At 39.7% G+C, this 17,455-nt stretch overlaps 3 protein-coding genes across 3 annotated transcripts; all 3 read right to left on the minus strand.

Moving 5' to 3' along the window:
• Window positions 1-3,550: 3,550 nt before the first annotated feature.
• On the minus strand, window positions 3,551-4,377 carry LOC121053239. Its single transcript, XM_040519813.1, has one exon. The coding sequence runs from the start codon at window positions 4,223-4,225 to the stop codon at window positions 3,779-3,781; it is 447 nt and encodes a 148-aa protein (XP_040375747.1). The 5' UTR covers window positions 4,226-4,377; the 3' UTR covers window positions 3,551-3,778.
• Window positions 4,378-9,438: 5,061 nt separating this feature from the next.
• Window positions 9,439-10,383, minus strand: LOC102701761. Its single transcript, XM_006643644.3, has one exon. It carries the CDS (start codon window positions 10,366-10,368, stop codon window positions 9,913-9,915), a length of 456 nt encoding a protein of 151 aa, XP_006643707.1. The 5' UTR covers window positions 10,369-10,383; the 3' UTR covers window positions 9,439-9,912.
• A 454-nt stretch (window positions 10,384-10,837) lies between these two features.
• Window positions 10,838-16,778, minus strand: LOC102699358 (ABC transporter G family member 7). The gene is made up of 12 exons (XM_040525346.1): window positions 16,405-16,778; window positions 15,784-15,974; window positions 15,551-15,701; window positions 15,122-15,254; window positions 14,340-14,541; window positions 13,704-13,980; window positions 13,079-13,210; window positions 12,651-12,871; window positions 12,304-12,516; window positions 12,135-12,219; window positions 11,594-11,807; window positions 10,838-10,924 (listed from the first exon to the last, which is right to left on the minus strand). Exons 1-11 carry the CDS (start codon window positions 16,621-16,623, stop codon window positions 11,631-11,633), a joined length of 2,001 nt encoding a protein of 666 aa, XP_040381280.1. The 5' UTR covers window positions 16,624-16,778; the 3' UTR covers window positions 10,838-10,924; window positions 11,594-11,630.
• Window positions 16,779-17,455: the final 677 nt, after the last annotated feature.

A 17,455-nucleotide genomic window follows, 5' to 3' on the forward strand; every position in this document is an offset into this window, starting at 1 on the left:
TGCAAAAAGTTTCAAACTTTTCTTTTATTCTCCTATATAAACTTAAACCTTTTTAACTCTTTGCAAGGACGCCCCTGTTTGGGAGTGGATTAGAACGCGTCACTGCCAAATGACACATGCTCTCTCGCTCTATCTTTTATTAAACAAGTTGTATTAGTGTGATAACGACAAGGTTAATGGTGCCCGGGCCGTCTTTTCACAAAGAAGAGATGATTATTTTACCTCTATCTTCCTTAATTTGTCTCTCGTCCACAATATTAGTAACATACTCTCTGCGAAGTATAAGGAATTATGCATATTTGCGCTCAACCATGTATGTACAATAATACTAGCAAAAAAAGTCATTTATAGAATTGATTTGAAATACAACTCGGAATTAAAAATAAAGAGATATACAAAAAATAGTACATGTGTAAATACAATTTAGAAAAATTATTCAAAACTTAGGATTAAAACATTAAAAATAATTAGTATTGAGTTAATAGTCTATCTATAAGTGCAGTTTGGAAACATTCCAGTCAAAATAAGTAATATTAAGACAAAGAGTGAAAATATAAATACAATTTGAAAGTATCTACATTTTAAATTAAGTATTAAATATTATATAGAAAATAGTTTAAGTACAAATACAGTTTAGGATGCAAGTATGAATACAAATTGGAATTCATTCAAAAAGAGATGGATAGTTTTGAGTGGAATCTCAATCGAAATCTAGACCGTTCCATGATCTACATACATATATGGTATTTATTCATAATTTAGATTCCACCTAGCTATATTTAGAAGAAAGAATTAAATGAGATAGTTGTCACTCATGGTAGAAAAATAAAAGAAGAAAGAAGGTAAGAAACAGGGGTGGCAAGGGGGGGGGGGGGGGTGGAAGGACTCATAAATGGCAGGCATAAATGCATTCCAAACAGGCTCCCTTCACCCCTCTATAAAAGCACCCCTTCCTCCTGCAGCCCTTCACACATCAACAGCATCAAACAATAGTTCTTCCATCTCTCTCCCTCTCTAGGGGTAGATGTAGATTTCATGGCTCTTTTGATCCACAGTCTTTCCAGTCTTTCAGTATATGCATAGTTTAGTTTCTTTTTTGTGACAGTATGTGTTTCTGAAGCTGGTTTTTCTATGTACTTTTGATACTGCAATCCTGTCTTTGTTGATGCTAAGCTGTCATGGTGTTTCAGATCTCTCTTGCTCGATCTGTACTTCGTTTCTTGGTTCGTTGTTCTTGACTGAATCAATCTCTGGTTGCGTTTTGGTTCTGAAGTGGAGCTCCTTTTCACTCCAATGAAAGGTTCATCTGAAGGGTGGCACAGCTGCTTGTTCATGGTTCCCACTATCCTATCTCATCATCAGGAAAAAAAAAAGGAGTGTTTCATGTGTGTGATATTTGAGGCTTTTGAGATAGGCTTGTGGTTTGCATGACCAAGGAGCTGCATCATCCCCTTGCTGACCACTCTTTGGATTGAAGGGAGCTCTGCATCTTGATCCCATATGTCACTGCTGATAGATTGCATATTTGCTCCATGTTTTATGCTGGATTTATTCTCCTTGTTTCCCCATGTTTCAGATCTGACGATATTGATCCATATTTCATAATGCTTGTGCTTCAGCAGGAGCAAGCAATATGTGAACATATCTGCAGCAGCGTTTTGATTGTCACCTGCTGGCTGCTGTAGTTATCTGTCCGGCCACTTATTATATTTTACTCCTGAAGTTTATTTCTTTCTAGTATATATGTATTGTTTTATTCAATCTAAAGTATAATCTGCCTAGCTAATCAAAGATTCAGGCTGGTGCTTTTATCAGTGCGTTGAATGGTACTTTTCTGCTGGCTTTATTCCTTTGTTTGGTGAGATGTTATGTCACTGTTGGGTTATTCCTTCACTGTTTGTACTAGAGTGTTGCACATCTGCTTGTGGGGACTCGATGTTATAGATCTTGCTTTCGTCTTCTTATTGCACACACCTTGATCTCTAGCTCCCTATCTGTATCTATAGATCTACTTACATTGCTCACCTAAATTGTGGCCAATATTTTTCTTCTTTTTCTCACCTGTCTGAAGATAAGATTTGCATCAGATATGATATACTAACCTCATGCTTGGATCTACAGTAGATGCTGTCGAGTGTCTCGTTACTTGCTTCAATTCGTCGTCAGTCATCACATGTTCTTCTGTTTATGTATATGTATACTGGAGTATTATATACTGGTATCTGACAGTATATGTAGATGTACCGTAGTTATTAGCCTTGTTGGCAACCGTGCGTCATGTGCTCATGTTTATCGTTCTTCGTCCGAAGAGATGTGTTTTTTTGCTGTTAATTAATGATTCTTACACAGTAATTATGCTTGTCTTGTTGTAGCATTACTGACATGTGATGATGTCGAATATTTGGAAGGGGAGAAATACGGGAGGCACTTGCATGGAAAGCTTCGCGTCGTCGCAGGTGGCCGGCAAATTAAAGGAGAAGAGAATGAACTTTCTTAATTAATTCAAAGAAGGGAGGAGTGTTGTCTAGTTTTTTCTCCATGTTGGATCCATAATGAAGAGAACATTATTCAAAGAAGTGTTATTAGATCTCAAATGTAAGAGATTTGTAAACCATTAATTACTGTAACTGAACTAATTTACCTGATGAATTCTCTGGAAGATGCTCTGCTCTCAACTTTGTATTTTACTTTACCCTGGTGTTGTAATGCATGTGTAGCTAATTAGGTTCCTCGTGGTTATCTGTCTGATTTGCATTCAATCTCCGTTGAAATTTGGTGAAGTTGGATATACACCGTTAGCAATCTTTTCTCTTATTATACAGGCAAGTCTCAATTTGAAATTTATACTTAAATTTGATGTTGATTTTAAATTTTTTTTGTCATAATTTATTTTCTAGTTTTGCAATTTTTTCGCTAAGAACACATTATTTTTTGCTCCCGGACAATCAACCCCCTCAGAGATGGATCCAACATGAGACGAGGGCTCGAGCCCTCACTACCCCCTTAAGCTATTGGAGCCCTCATGAAAATCCTTCTAAGATTTTATAGCAAAGATTAATAGAAAGAGAGACTGAAACTCTATCTAAAGTTATTCAGAGCTCTCTAATCTCGTTGGCTAGATCCGCCACTGAACTCCTAGCAAGTAAATAAGAGAGGAACGTGCATTTTGTCCGGTTCCATCTGTGGCTAGCGTAGTAAAAACGGGAGTGAGAAAAACGTACGTGCATGCGTACCGTTGATGCTTGTGCATGCGCCGCCGAGCTGTCACCGGCGGCGAGCCGGCACGGTCGACGGTGATCGCTCGAGGCGGCGGTGTTAGGGTTAGGGTATATACTCCATGATGCAACTCGTTTGTGGGCCGGCTGCGTCTTCGATCGTTTTTATGGGCCTCCATTGCGAGCCGGCCCGGTTATTATAATGGTGAGCTGCATTTCATGTCTTTTCACTACACTTTTGCATCATTTTATTTTAGACTTTATTTCTCATCTCATGATCGCTCCACGGGAAAATTTTAAGATACTCAGATCCAAACATGCACTAACAAAAAATGAGAGAAGAAACATGCATGACCATTTGGCCCAAGTCCTGCCATGCTAGCTCACTTGAACATTATGTTATATTACAGAATTGCTCAATGCTCATATACTAATAGTCTTTTTTTATCCTGTAATAATTAAGATGATAAACAAAATAAAAAACACTATCTACTACTACTAGTCTTTATTAGATAAAAAATAAAAAAATAAAATGAGTAGTAGTAGAAATGAAGAACAATTAATTAGTTGGCGAGGAGAGCCTGGGAGGCATGGAGGAGGTGGAAGAGGAGGAGCAAGGCGGAGGCCGGGACGCTCACCGCCACCGCCGCCACGATCCCGACGCCGACGCCCGGGCGGGACCTCATCAGGAACGCCTGCACGGCGCCCACCGCCGCGCACACGTCGGCGTCGTACCTCCCGTACCACTCCTTCTCCCACGCCGCCCACTCCGCCGGTGGCTCCCACCCGCGCTCCGCCGCCCTCATCTCGTGGATCCTCCGCCGCAGCACCACCATCCCCTCGTCCACCGCGCCCCCTCCACCGCCGCCCGAGAACTCCGCGCCGTCTCGCCGGGACGGCCTCGCCCACGCCGGCCTCCTCAGTGTCGTCCTGGTTCGACGCCGGCATGGCAGCGCTGGTCCGGCACGGCGGACCACGGCGGCCGGGAACTCGCAGCTCGCAAGTTGCATTTTTCTTCTTCTTCTTGGGATTCCAAGAATACGAATTCAGTGATTCTGATTCAGACAACGCAATTCACGAGAGAATCAGGATCAGAATTCGCGAATTAGTCGAGGAGGAATGAATGAGATTGAAGAGATGGATTGATTTGGAGCTTGTGCTGGTTGGGTTTATATATATATAGTGCGTCCTTGTTGGAAAAAAATGTAAGAAAAAAAAGGGGCAAAATTAAGGTACGCGTGGCAGGAACGTTCCATGGATGATTCCGTGTGATTCCCTTCAATTTTGCAATTTTTTTTTATTACAAAGTCCAAGCATTGTGGCATTCAGGATTTCAGGATAGTCTTGGGTCAATATACACAAATAAAATAACACAGTTTTTTTTAACATAAAGGAGACTTCTTCTAGATATGCATATAATAACAGGCTCCATATGATCATGTCGTCCCAAAGTTATTTTAATTCTTCTGTTCTAAATTATCAATAGAAGCCACCTTTAAAAATGACAGGCATAATTGTTTCATTTACGTATATACGTTTTATATTTTAGGATGGAGATAGAGGGAGTCCCTCTTTTTCTTTTCGATCTCCTTGTTATTTAGAACTCCGATTTGCTCCTGCATTTTATAATTATATATACGAGAAAATGATAGTATAGAATTTTATGAAAGATCTATTAAGGAGCCATTCTTACATAGCCACTTTCAGATTCATTTTATACACTAAATATTAATACCATGCAGGTAATAGCTAATTATTTGATGTTCGACTACAATTGTTATTTTTGAAGATGCACGCACATATAAACGTGAGTGTTTCTCCATCGGAAATGCTCAAGCTCAAGAGACCAACGGTAAATCAATAACATAAACTAAATTCCTGCTCCTTGATCCCATCAAATCTCTATTATAAACGTACTTACGTATACTAGAATTTAAATTCGGATAAGTAGAGCCATGTAGAATCCATCATTTACACATATGAAAATGAGCGTATATAGGTTGTGTTTGGTATGGCTCATATATACTAAATTTACAGTTTGTAAGCTAAATTAAAGTGATTTAAAATTTTAAATTTAATAAAAATGTAAATATAATTTATTCATATGTTATTTATGTATGATCCAATTTCATGGATTTATGCCGCTATTAAAACTACCCATTTTCAAAAAATTCTCGGACAAGCAGTTGTACCAAAAATAGGGTCATGACAGAAACATAGAGCTAGTTGTGAAAATGGCGTAGCTAGATTTATAGACTCAAAAAACTTAAATATTAGGGAAGGAACTAATATCAATTAAATAGGTAGAAGTGAGAATTCGAGCATAGGCCGACCAGTCCACCGAAGCTAGTCAGAAGACCCCTAAGTGTTTCTCGTACATTTTTTAGATTCATATTTTTCTTTTCTTTTATAAGCATAAGCGAAACAATTCAACGATTAAAACTTTTACATAAGTATTTTTAGCGATATAAAAGCAAATGGTAGAAAACAAACTACGATAAAAAAACAAAAATAACTCTAGATTCAAAATTTAACAATTTAAATTATGATTTATAGGTATAAGTATAAATAAAAATATGGCGGCTGGTACATAGGAAATTAAGTGCGACACAGTTGGATTGGACGATGTGACGCCGGCCGGATATACGCGTTGAGAGAAAGAGATCGAAATTCGTTGGAAATTGCTGTATCGTGCTGTGCTTTTGTGTGTACGCATATATGCAGCGCTGTTGCTATTCATCAATTAGAGTGGCGGATAAGTTGGCGTCGTAAGCCCGCGTTCGGCGTGCGAGATGAGGTTCAGTTACGCGGCACCGAAAAAATACTAATATATTAATACATAATTAATGAATTATGAATTATAAAAAATATATAATAGCTTAATATGATTTTTAAGCAACTATCATATAAAAAATTTTTAAAAAATTCACCGTATAACTATTTAGAAAGCGTGTACACGAAAAACAAGATAGATTGAATGTATAAAGAAAAGGAAAAGGGGCAGCCAAACTTAGCCTAAGTCGTAAGCATTACCCTCTTCATATTTTATCGGATAGACATTGTCGTTATAGTATATATTTGATTATTTGTATAGTTTAAACATTTCTATGCAAATATGTGAAGATATAAATTATAATTAGAATATATTTAATTATAATAAAATAATAATAATAATGTAAATTTTTTAAAAATAAGACAAATGATTAACTGTGCATCAACATGGTCACCGAAGAGTACAACAGTAGCTTAGCTAGAATTGTGGCTGGGCGGCCGGCCGGCGATTGGTTGGACACGAAACGCGTTTCCTTAACTCCCCGGTTTTCTGCTTGCTTAATTGCTTTGCTTGCACTACTTTTCTTCTTCACCAGCATGTAGTAGCTTGCAAGTTGCAACACATTATTTCACTAAGCCAGTCTTAATACATAGCTTTATATAGATTTATGACATAGTTACCGAGACTATAAACTAGATAACCAAGCTAGATGTGTTTTATGGGGATGAAACTCATCTCTCATCTCATAAAACTCTCTTATTTAATGACCATGTCAAGTCAGTAATTTTACTAATATGACACCCTATTTAATGTGCATGACACCCTATAAAAATGTATTGAGACTGGCCTTATAAGTAAGCGCCTAGCTGGCTGGCACAACAAATAATCATATATATATATATATATATATATATATATATATATATATATATATATATATATATATATATATATATATATATATATATGGGGGACGACTAGCCCGTTCATGTGTGTGAAGTTTGAGCCCTCATTCTTATCCTTATAAACCAAAAATTAAATTTTAAAAATATTTAGATTTTTTCATCATAGTTTATTTTTGCCAATAATTTTTCATCGTTAAGAACATGTATATAAAAGTTTATCCACATATTATTTTTTCATCGTTAATAAGTCATTCCTCCCATGTTAGTTTTAACAAAACAATAAATTATGCATTATCACGGGCATATGTTTCCAAACATGCTAAATTGTATATTGTTTGAAAAACTTTTCATATAATAGTTATTGAACTAATTAAATAAATCTATTTTCAACTATCTAACATGAAAAACATAATTAATCTTATATCACCTCATTTTGGGTGCGGACATCCACATCGAGCTACAGTTAGCAATGCATTGGTTGTCAGCAACACCAACAGGGGATGTTGGTGAAAAAACTCCTTTCAACAAATCTTCCAGCCGCGGAGGGGCGGAGCCAGGGCTATTTCGTGGTGTTAGATGACACCAATGATCTTTTATAATCTTCGTTACAAATTGATATTTTCTAATATATATTTATGAAATAACCCAATAATATAATAGAGATGACACCAATGCCGTTAAATCCTAACTCCACTCTGCTTTAGGTCCGAACAAACCCCAAAAAACTAGGGTTCCCTTCTTGTTAAAATCACTCTTCAGAAGTCCAGAGTCACTTTTGGTACCAATTTGACGTTCACCACTCCTTCGGTCCTTCCGGCGTGTGCGTGATACAAGAGGACGAAGATATGATCCAACTAACCGGTCATATCTTAGCAATATTTTAAAGGGATAAATTTTGTCACAGTCAAATTTTGTTTAGGATTTCCCAAAACAAAATTCCAGGAATGAAATTTAGCCAATTCGTTGATGATGCTATAATGGGATGGCTAATACGAATCCCAATCTAAAATAAGGAGTTTTTAGTTAAAAATTTGGATGCAACAAAACTCCTAATTAAACAACAGCGACGATAAATCTACCGCGCAGAACCCATATACAGAGTGGTAATGGATCAAGGTCCTTGGATCTTCACAACCTACTTAACCATTTAAAATTATTACCTCAAAATATTATAAAATTTCTGCCCACCATATTTTAAATCTAACCCTTAATTAATTTTTTTAAAAGCATGGATCTATTACCACCCGTAAGCGTATAAGCTAAGCTCAAGGAGCAACTGCATCACGTACGCAAACAACGCGTTTCTCAGTTAATTATATCCTGCTTGCCCACTTTGTCAATCACAGATGTTAATGCATTAATTATGTCATGTAATTACGGGGAAATCCTCCTCTGAAACGTCGTCAAATTGAACACGGTACGGTATGAAACCAGTTCATCATCTTTTTTTTTTCTGACTGAGATTGGTCGAAAATCGTTGCAAAATTCTTCATCGTAACAGGGATTTTGGAAAATATATACTCTCTTCTAGCATAGCATAGTTACTTACGAGTCCGGATCGTCCGCTGTAATACGTGCAGACATCGTTCACGTATGTGCAACGGTAGAAAATACCATGAACGGTGACACGGTACCGTAGCATTCGATCTGGTCATCTATTTTTATCCAACGATTAAACAATAGTCCAACTTCATGATACCGTTACTCTAGCATATGCTAATGCAGAGAATCTCAATTAGTTACTTGTCACATCTATTTTATACTATGATATTTTTTGTCCTAATTAAACTTATCTATGGATTAATGCATATGTTTATATATATATATATATATATATATATATATATATATATATATATATGATGTCGCCGGCGTCCTAGATGCATCGGAGAAAACGGTACCGATCTACAATGCTGGCAGCTAGTTTTGATTAGATGGCTCATTATATTATGTGTCTAGGCTAGCTATTTGCAAGGGTGGATCCTACTGTTTGTGTTTTGTTTGATTAATCATACAATATATGAAGATAAATTTCATGTGACATACTGCCTGACGCACAAATGACATGCTTTTTTTTTGTTTTATTTCCATGCTGATTTGCTTTACCTTTGACCATACTACATGTGTTACAGTATTATATATATACTCCTAGTATTTGTTGGGCGAATTAATCTACAGCAAGGTCATGGCTGGACCCACCTGGATCAAGCGCGCACCACCGCTAATTATTTTGCTGGTTTAATTTCTTTCAGAAATGAATATTCTATATATCCAACCAATTGTGGATATAATTTCCCTTAAAGATTCCTTGAGTGAGGTCAAATTGCACGTTTTATTTAGCATATCTGTTTGACTTTCTACATTATTTTTTCTCATATTGTCATCCCTTTTCCAATTGTCAATTAACATTTTCCACATAGAAGTGGGATTCGTGCGTTGGCTGTGATATTTGAATACTATTTCAAACTCCTTTGCTACCGCTTCGTCATTTGAAATATATTTGACATCAGTTGTATCTGATCGGTGTTCAATTTCATATCACATCTCCAAATCAAAAAATAATAATAATCATATCACATCTTGTTCAACCATATCCACCTGACGGTCCATCTAACGACTAATAGTATTTTCTGGTGATCGACTAATTTTACATACCTCAACGGTTATCTATACTCCTTTAAAAAAAGTAATAGTGATGACAGTGAACCTATCACTTCATCACGTATCTTGTTTTCTTTACCAACTATTCTATTGTCCTTTATCCTTTAGTGTTAAAAATAATTTTTAAGGAGATCTGGGTTATTAGTGTTACTGCCGAATTCAAGATCAAACTATCCTACATGATCGGCTCTCAATGTCAGAAAGCGTGTAGTATATCATATATTCTACGTGTAGCTTCTTTTAACAATGCAATATCAATGATAATAATAAATAATGCAGTGTTCTTTACAAATATGGAAATCGATTTCTCATGCAAAACAGCAGCAGTAGCTGCAAGAGACGACATATGATGATCCGGTCAAGGGACGTGGTGCTGCAGGAGCAGGACGGACTCCGCCGCCAGCTGCGCCAGGTGGTGCGCCGCCGCGGCGGCGGAGACCGGCACGCTGGCGAGCAGCAGCGCGGCGGCGGCGATGGCGAGGCTGGGGCGGGTGCCCATGAGCAGCAGCTGCAGCGCGCCGACGAGGCCGGACACGTCGGAGACGTACGCCGGGTAGTACCGCTTCTCCCACGCCGACCACCCCGCCGGCGCCTCGTAGTTCGTCTCCGCCATCCTCGCCTCCCGGATCCTCCGCCGGAGCACCGCCATGCTCTCGTCCACCAGCGTGCCGCCGCTGTACTGGTCCCGCTGGAACGCGCACCGGCGCCGCGCCGCCGCCGTCCTCCTCCTCGGCTTCAACGCCGGGCCGCGCCACGCCCCGTGCCGGAGCTCGGCCGGCGACATCACCAGTGACACCGACGACGACAACGACATGGCCCTCCAAAAGAAAAAAAATCAAAACTTTCTTCGCAAATTGCTGGCAAAGTAGCAAGCGATCGAGAGAAGAAGCAATCAAGCAAATGAAGCTGATGAATCGAGCTCAAATGGGTAGATTATATATAAGAACAAGCAAACGCGTGACGATTAACCGACTAGTCCTCAGTATGACCAATCACACGGCGACACGTGTGCCCAACCAAGCAGTACTAGGCCCACATGGCACATTTTTTGGCCGGTGATTTATCAGACTTGATACAGTGAAGGGATCATGGCAACAATAATACGAGTAGTAATCACATCGATGCAGCGACTTGTCTCTTCCAACTAACACCGGCCTCTGTCTGGTGATCGGCCATCTCCCATTATTGATTTGAATACTACTCTACAAGCACTTGTCTGACAAAAAAAGAATGAGGAAATAATTCAGTCGAGTTGATGTACTAGCTCAATTCTTCAAAGTGATGGGCTTGGGCGGCGAATTATTATATTGCGGAATGATGTAGGGATCCTCTCATGCCGAGATGCTGTGTTGAAGGTGCAGCTAGCTTCTCTGATAAGAAAAAGAAAAGGGAAGAACAATTAGGAATAGTCAGAGAGGAGAAATTACAGTACTATCATATTGGGTTACTAGTTGTTTATCACATTGCCTGAATGCTCGTGCGGATCCCTATCTGCCATCAGTTGGCACATGGCAGGGTCTCGAACTACTCTAATGTGTTCAAGCAATTGCAGAGTTAAGTCCCAAGAGGTCACTAGAAACACGATGGATCTTGAAGTTTACAACAGGGTCATGATTTCTGGTTCATGCCATTCTCAACTAAATTTCTAAAACAATGTATCTAGCAACCGAACCTTATAAGAACTTGCACATTTCTTACCTTCTAGCTACCAGTGCTAATCTAAGTGGGTATAACAGCTAAGACACGTCTGAGCAACTAAAGACCGTGTACTTGATAACAAGACAGTCATTCTAGGACTAGAAATAGGTCTTCTATAGATGCAGGACTGTAGAAAGAAAAAATGCTTATTATCTCAAATTTATTTAAGCTATAATGTCCCATCCAGACGCTACAAAGGGAGAACTAATAAAAGGCCCATACAGATACTAATGCTCAATATGATACAGTGTTTACGTTTCTAACTGCAGTATATCCGACAAAACAACATTTCATGAGATTAGGACCATTGTGTGAAATTGTTAATACCAATGCCATCTTACCTTTTTGCTGCCAAAGTGCCAATGTTGATGATCACACTCACTTCACTTTCCGCTTATTTTGGTCTTCCTCGGAGGGCGGTAGAAGCTGCTGGTACTTTGGTCTATTTTTCTTCAGAAGAAGGTAGGTCAACCAGTACCAGAACATCAGAATTCTACCCTGCGCAACAAGCGTGTCTGCAATGCGGATTCCTCCTAATGAAAACCTTTCAAGAGCCTGCCACAGAAGAAATGCATCAAGAGCAGATCATTCCCCTCCAAAGAGAAAGATACGCGAAAGGTTCACCTCTTTATACAGGCCCCAATTAAAATCAAAGAAATTTTCTATTAAGATTTTTTACTTGAGTGTGATTCTACCTTGATATAAAATATTGATAAATATTCTATACTTGAATAATGTCTAATATGGACCAAAGTTCTATTTGAGTATATTAGCATTCAAATATCAACTTAGGTTAAGCAACATTTATCTGGCACTCCAACAAGTTTGTGTCTCTGTTGTTTTGACACTAAAAGTGAAAAACTGGCACATGAATAGCCATACCTGTTCACCAGTTTGAATGTCATAGGAATGCTGTTGCTCAAATTGCAAACCTTTAAACTCATTAATGCAAAGCCCTTGGAAGGCCCTGGCAAGGTTGAAAAATAAACGGTTGTTACCACAGTCCCATCTCACCCAGGAGCCAATTAAAAAGGACAAAAAAGAGGATTACCATCTAATTAGGGACACTCTGGGGATCCAGCGAAAAATGACAGGGGTATTATCAGGGTTAACATAGTATCCTCCAAAAACAATGAAAACCGTCATAAGGGATGGTCCAAGGGCCATTGCAGCTTCTGTTGTGGGAACCATAGCTCCAACAGTAAGACCCATGGCTGATGCGGCAAATGATTCAACAGTCACAATGCCACAGAACTTGGCAAATCTGAAACCATAGCATGGAATATTAGTTTAGATAGAGCTCAAACAAAATAGTGTCAACATTCTACTATGTGAGTATATGACATACAACTAGGTTCATCAGATTCATCTCTAAATTTGAAAGAGAATGATTCTCACCTAGAAAATGTAGGATGAAGTTTAGACATTGGATATAGAATGGATCCAAATATCAATGGAAATGCTGCCCCAATGGGGATTTCGGCCAATAACTTCGAAGAAAGGTATGGTCCTAGTGCATAGGAACCTTTTGCCCATTCTCTGTCAACGATAGCCCGTTCTTTTGGGAAAACTCCCACCGTCTTTGTCAGTGCAGCCATTGCTGTGTTTATAGCAGTTACCTTGACTCATAAATTGAGAAAGGGAGAGATCAACATCATAAAGTGTTGGAAAACATTTTGAGAAGTTTTTCTCAAAGCCAGAATGGAATAGTTGTGGGCAAACTCAACATTAAAGAGATGAAGTATACTGCACAGGTCCAAAATCTGAAACGTGTGCAACTGAGCAAATTCAACTCAATGAGTCATCAAAAATCCAATAGTTTCTACCTGAAGAAGGCCCATCCTGTCTTGTATGGAGGTCTGAGTTTTCCCCATTCGCCAGAACACAGATCCAAATATGATTGCTGAAGCAACAGACATTCTTGCTCTCACTTTGTTTGTTGGTCCATCACGGAAAGCCTAAGATACAGAAGGTCCTATTCCGATATCAGATACAATAGTGTGGCAGTTGATCTTCAACTAAATCCCATCTACACGACTGCACTCAGATAACTCATAGCTAACCAGACAAACTGTTAAAGGCTTGAACATTAGCCAAATAGCAATCCAATTCTTCATATTTTCATTAGCATAATGAAAGTCTTTTTTGGGTTAAGTATGTTTCATGGGAGGCATAGACCTGGCAAAAGCTAAATCATGGTTCCAAAGTAAAAAATCTAGGAACACGTGCGACCTGATCCTCCTGAATTTGTTATGTACATAACAAATGTAGTTTACTTAGGCTAAACGAATCTATGGGAAAATGAAAATTTTGAAAGGAATCCTTATAAGTATTTGATAACTTTCACAGCAAAGAATACATACACTTATAAGTTGTTTTAAGACAGCAGTGGATGGAACAGATTAAAAGTGAAAGCTGCAAGACAGAATCAAATGGATTTTCATAACAAACCTGCATCCATGCTCTCTTAAACAGAAAACGAAATTGTCTCCACCACCCACGTCTATGCTTGAAGCTGGACTTCTGAATAAATTTGGCAGAAAATTCAGAGCCCTCTGGTTTTGTTACCGAACTGTTGCATTCAGCAATTGTAACCTGATTAGAAAATTCTTCAATAAGGTTTGCAATCCTTTTCTGTGATGACTGCACACTTTCAGCAGAGCTATAATCCACAGAAATGAGATCAGCCAAGAACTCAGCAGGGTTCGCATGATCTGGACAATGATACCTGAAGAGAACACAATGTAATCAAACTCAGGTTATTGATTAGTAATGATAGCAAGCAGAAAAAATAATCAGCACAGCATATACAAATCAACACATTTGATAGTGGATAAAAAAACTTTTAAAGGCAAAATAATCCATATCATGGTGTAAGCAGGTATACAGGCCAGAATTTGCAGGCCTAAAGTTCTAACTACTATACATTAAAATTCTAGATGGTATTGCTAATAAGGATAAATAAAGGCTATGGAAAGTTATGCACCAAGATGGAAGTAGAATATTTTATTACATTATAAATAAGAAGCGCACACATTGCAAACACCAAGAAATGCTAAGTAAAGGAAAGGGCAACAGAATAACTACCCCAATGACGCAAAGTACGTTAGAGGTTCCTCTTTTGCTGGCCCCATGTATACAACTTCTCCCTCTGACAGTAGTACAATGTCATCAAATTTGCCATAAACTGAACCTCTAGGCTGGTGTATAGAGCAGATCACTGTGTGTCCATCTTCTGCAAGCTGTCTAAGAGTCTCCATGACCTTCTCTGCCTGGAAAGCATCAAGGCCTAAAAGGATGGCCACAAACATGAACAAAATGTATGTCTTACAGTTTTAACATATGCAAATCACCTATAAATGTGCTAACTGTAACCATGAAAGCTCAACACTTTTGGCTAAAAAAATGGCTCAAGACTTGACCAGAAGACATATAGCTTGTGGAGCATATAATAATATATTTTGTCCTGAGCATTCAACGACAATTCTGATTTAGCAAATCTCAATATGATGGTGTATGAAAAAAGAAAGATTTTCAAGATAGCGCCAAGATTATGGTACATCATGTATTAACCATTAGACTAGCAGTCTCCGTACAAGAGAAGCTCAAATCACACATCCTCTTCAAGCAATTCTTGTGACATGAGAAAAAGATGATATCCCAAATCCCAATTGAGGCTTTTTAACATGACTATCCGATTGAATCCAGTAGGGCTACTAATTTACAAACAAACAGTATATTTGAAGAGAACATTTGTTCCAGTGTGTCATGAAAATATTCATGTTTTTCCTAAAGAAAGCATTTACAGGAAAAGAGAGAGCTTATTCAACCAGGAAAAGAAAAAAAAATCTACTTGTTAGGTAAAGTACCAGTAGTTGGTTCATCTGCAAAGATGATAGAAGGGCTAGCAATCAGTTCACATGCAAGTGAGAGACGCTTCTTTTCACCCCCACTTATTCCACGTACTTTGGCATCACCCACAATTGAGTCAGCACAGTTAACCTTCAAACAGTTATAATAATAAGAAATAAATACCTGGTGATACAAAGTAATAAAAAGGAAAATAATTGAACTGAGAGTGACAGATATTGTGTAGGTTGCCCTCCATCAATCGAAAAACATAGCATACTACTCATCTATCAATCGGTCACCAGAGTAATCATGCCCTTTTTCATGTTGGTTTGACAGATTTTCCATGCCACCAGTACTAGAAACTACAAGTTCTTATCCAGCACTTGATTAAATCTGGTTCAGCTTCTTCAAATATTTCAAGTTTTCAACCATCATGGTTAACTTACCAGCCCAAGCCGAAACAAAAGGTCATTAACATAGCTTTCCTTCCTCTCAGGAGTCAATGTGTCAGGAAGCTGAAGTTCAGCAGCAAGCGAGAGCGTTTCCCAAACAGTAAGCTGTGAGAAGAAAAGGTCCTCTTGCCTCACGTAAGCAATCCTACACAAGGAAAAGCAATTACTATAGTTTCTTCTCCTTAAACCTGAGTAAAATGAAAGCAAACTGAAGAAGCACGGCTTACTTATGGCCACGTTCTGACATAGGCCGGCCATTGATGTACAGATACCCAGAAAGGTGCAAAGAAGGGGATGCTGTGAGCTGACCAGCAAGCACATTGAGCAGAGTCGTTTTACCGGACCCAGATGGCCCCATGAGTGCGAGCAGCCGCCCTGGTTTCGCCTCCCCGGACGCATTTGACAGCAAAAACCTCGCCTGGCAATGGCGCAGCACGTTATAAACGTTATCACAAAGACGCACATAAACAAGATATGGGAGATTATCGATGGATTTCAATCTACAATTCTACATACAGAATGCACGACCACGGTGTGTTCATCAACAGATTGAAGCTGCAGACACGGCATGCCAATCTCAACATATTTCGATGCAGTTAGCTATCCCGTTAGCCAATCGTGGAAACAAAATCGCTACTTGTTCATCGACAAGGTGAGCACGGCAGCGTGAGTGCCAGTGTGCCACTGCCACATCGACATGGGGCCCAGTGTCAGCCACTCAGGCTGGTGCATTTGGGTATCCCAAGCGGATGAGTTTTTCGACCAATGCGAGGGCTCGCGCACGGCGGCGAGACGGAGCGGATGAATTCGAGGCGGAGGCGGGCTGCGGGCAGACAGGAGCGACTCACCACGTCCCCGCGCTTGTTCTTGAGGGCGCAGGTGATGCGGGCCCACCTTATCGTCACGGGGGGCACGCCGCCTCCTTCCCCTCCGGCTTCCACGTCCTCGTCATCGTCCTCCTCCGCCGCCGCCGTGGGGAGGAGCGCGGGGCCGGGGCCGGCGATGGCGCGGACGAAGAGCGCCGCGGCGAGCGCGGCCAGGAGCTGCCCCAGACCCCTGACCTCCATCGTCCTCTCGCGCGCGGGCGGGCGGAGAGGGCCCAACGAAGGGTTCTAGAAGGTTCTCGAAGGTTTTCTCGTGGCGCTCGAGGAGGTGGAGGTGGGAGGGTGGAGCTGTTCGTGTGGCGGCGGTTGCTTTGTCCGTTGCGTGACTTGCGTCAGCCGCGACGCCGCCGGGGCTAATGATCTCGTCCTAGCGGGCCTCCGATAAAAATCCACTTTCTATCGGCCGAAATAATTAACTTTTCGTCACTCTTATATTTGCTTATACCAAATTTATTATTGGACCCATATGTTATAGAAACATGAGTACCTACACATTATAGATAGTATACATATTATAGACAGTAGATGACAAAATTATTATCAACTAATTTTAAAAGTGACAGAAAAGTTAAATGCCTCATGGAAGCCACCTCCATTTATTTCTCCTTAACTCATGGCTTTGAGTTCTTTTCAACCTTGTTTTTTTCTTCTCTTGTACTTTTTTTTCAGTGTGTAAAGCATGGAGAAGGCTGACTAATAGGCCCCTTTGGTCTAGTACTATGCCGCAAAATTTCTGGACAGCACAACAAAGTTTGTTTTTAGGCGTTTGCCACCCTTACAGAGGATGGTAAGGGTCTAAATGCAAAATTGGTCTTGCCGCCTTTCCCGCCGTTCTTCGCGATCGAGTGGCGGTTTGCCACATCACCTTTCCGTCCTCCTAGAGGACGACAAGATGTTAGTTTTGTTATTTTTTGAAATGCAAAATTAAATTTATAAATTATTTAATAAATAAAATTCAAAAAATCCATGCATCATTTGCGTCGAAATGGTGCCTAACCCTGCCTAAATTCGCTAG

Source organism: Oryza brachyantha, chromosome 1 (genome assembly GCF_000231095.2).
Source record: "Oryza brachyantha chromosome 1, ObraRS2, whole genome shotgun sequence".
Classification (NCBI taxonomy): domain Eukaryota; kingdom Viridiplantae; phylum Streptophyta; class Magnoliopsida; order Poales; family Poaceae; genus Oryza; species Oryza brachyantha.

Bases quoted from the DNA above. Each gene is read 5' to 3' on its own strand.
- LOC121053239 (XM_040519813.1), bottom strand. From the start codon at position 4,225: ATGCAACTTGCGAGCTGCGAGTTCCCGGCCGCCGTGGTCCGCCGTGCC.
- LOC102701761 (XM_006643644.3), bottom strand. From the start codon at position 10,368: ATGTCGTTGTCGTCGTCGGTGTCACTGGTGATGTCGCCGGCCGAGCTC.
- LOC102699358 (XM_040525346.1), bottom strand. From the start codon at position 16,623: ATGGAGGTCAGGGGTCTGGGGCAGCTCCTGGCCGCGCTCGCCGCGGCG. The intron at 15,702-15,783 runs GTAAGCCGTGCT...TTCCTTGTGTAG, and splicing joins ATGTCAGAACGTGGCCATAA to GATTGCTTACGTGAGGCAAG. The intron at 15,255-15,550 runs GTAAGTTAACCA...AACTGTTTGAAG, and splicing joins TTTTGTTTCGGCTTGGGCTG to GTTAACTGTGCTGACTCAAT.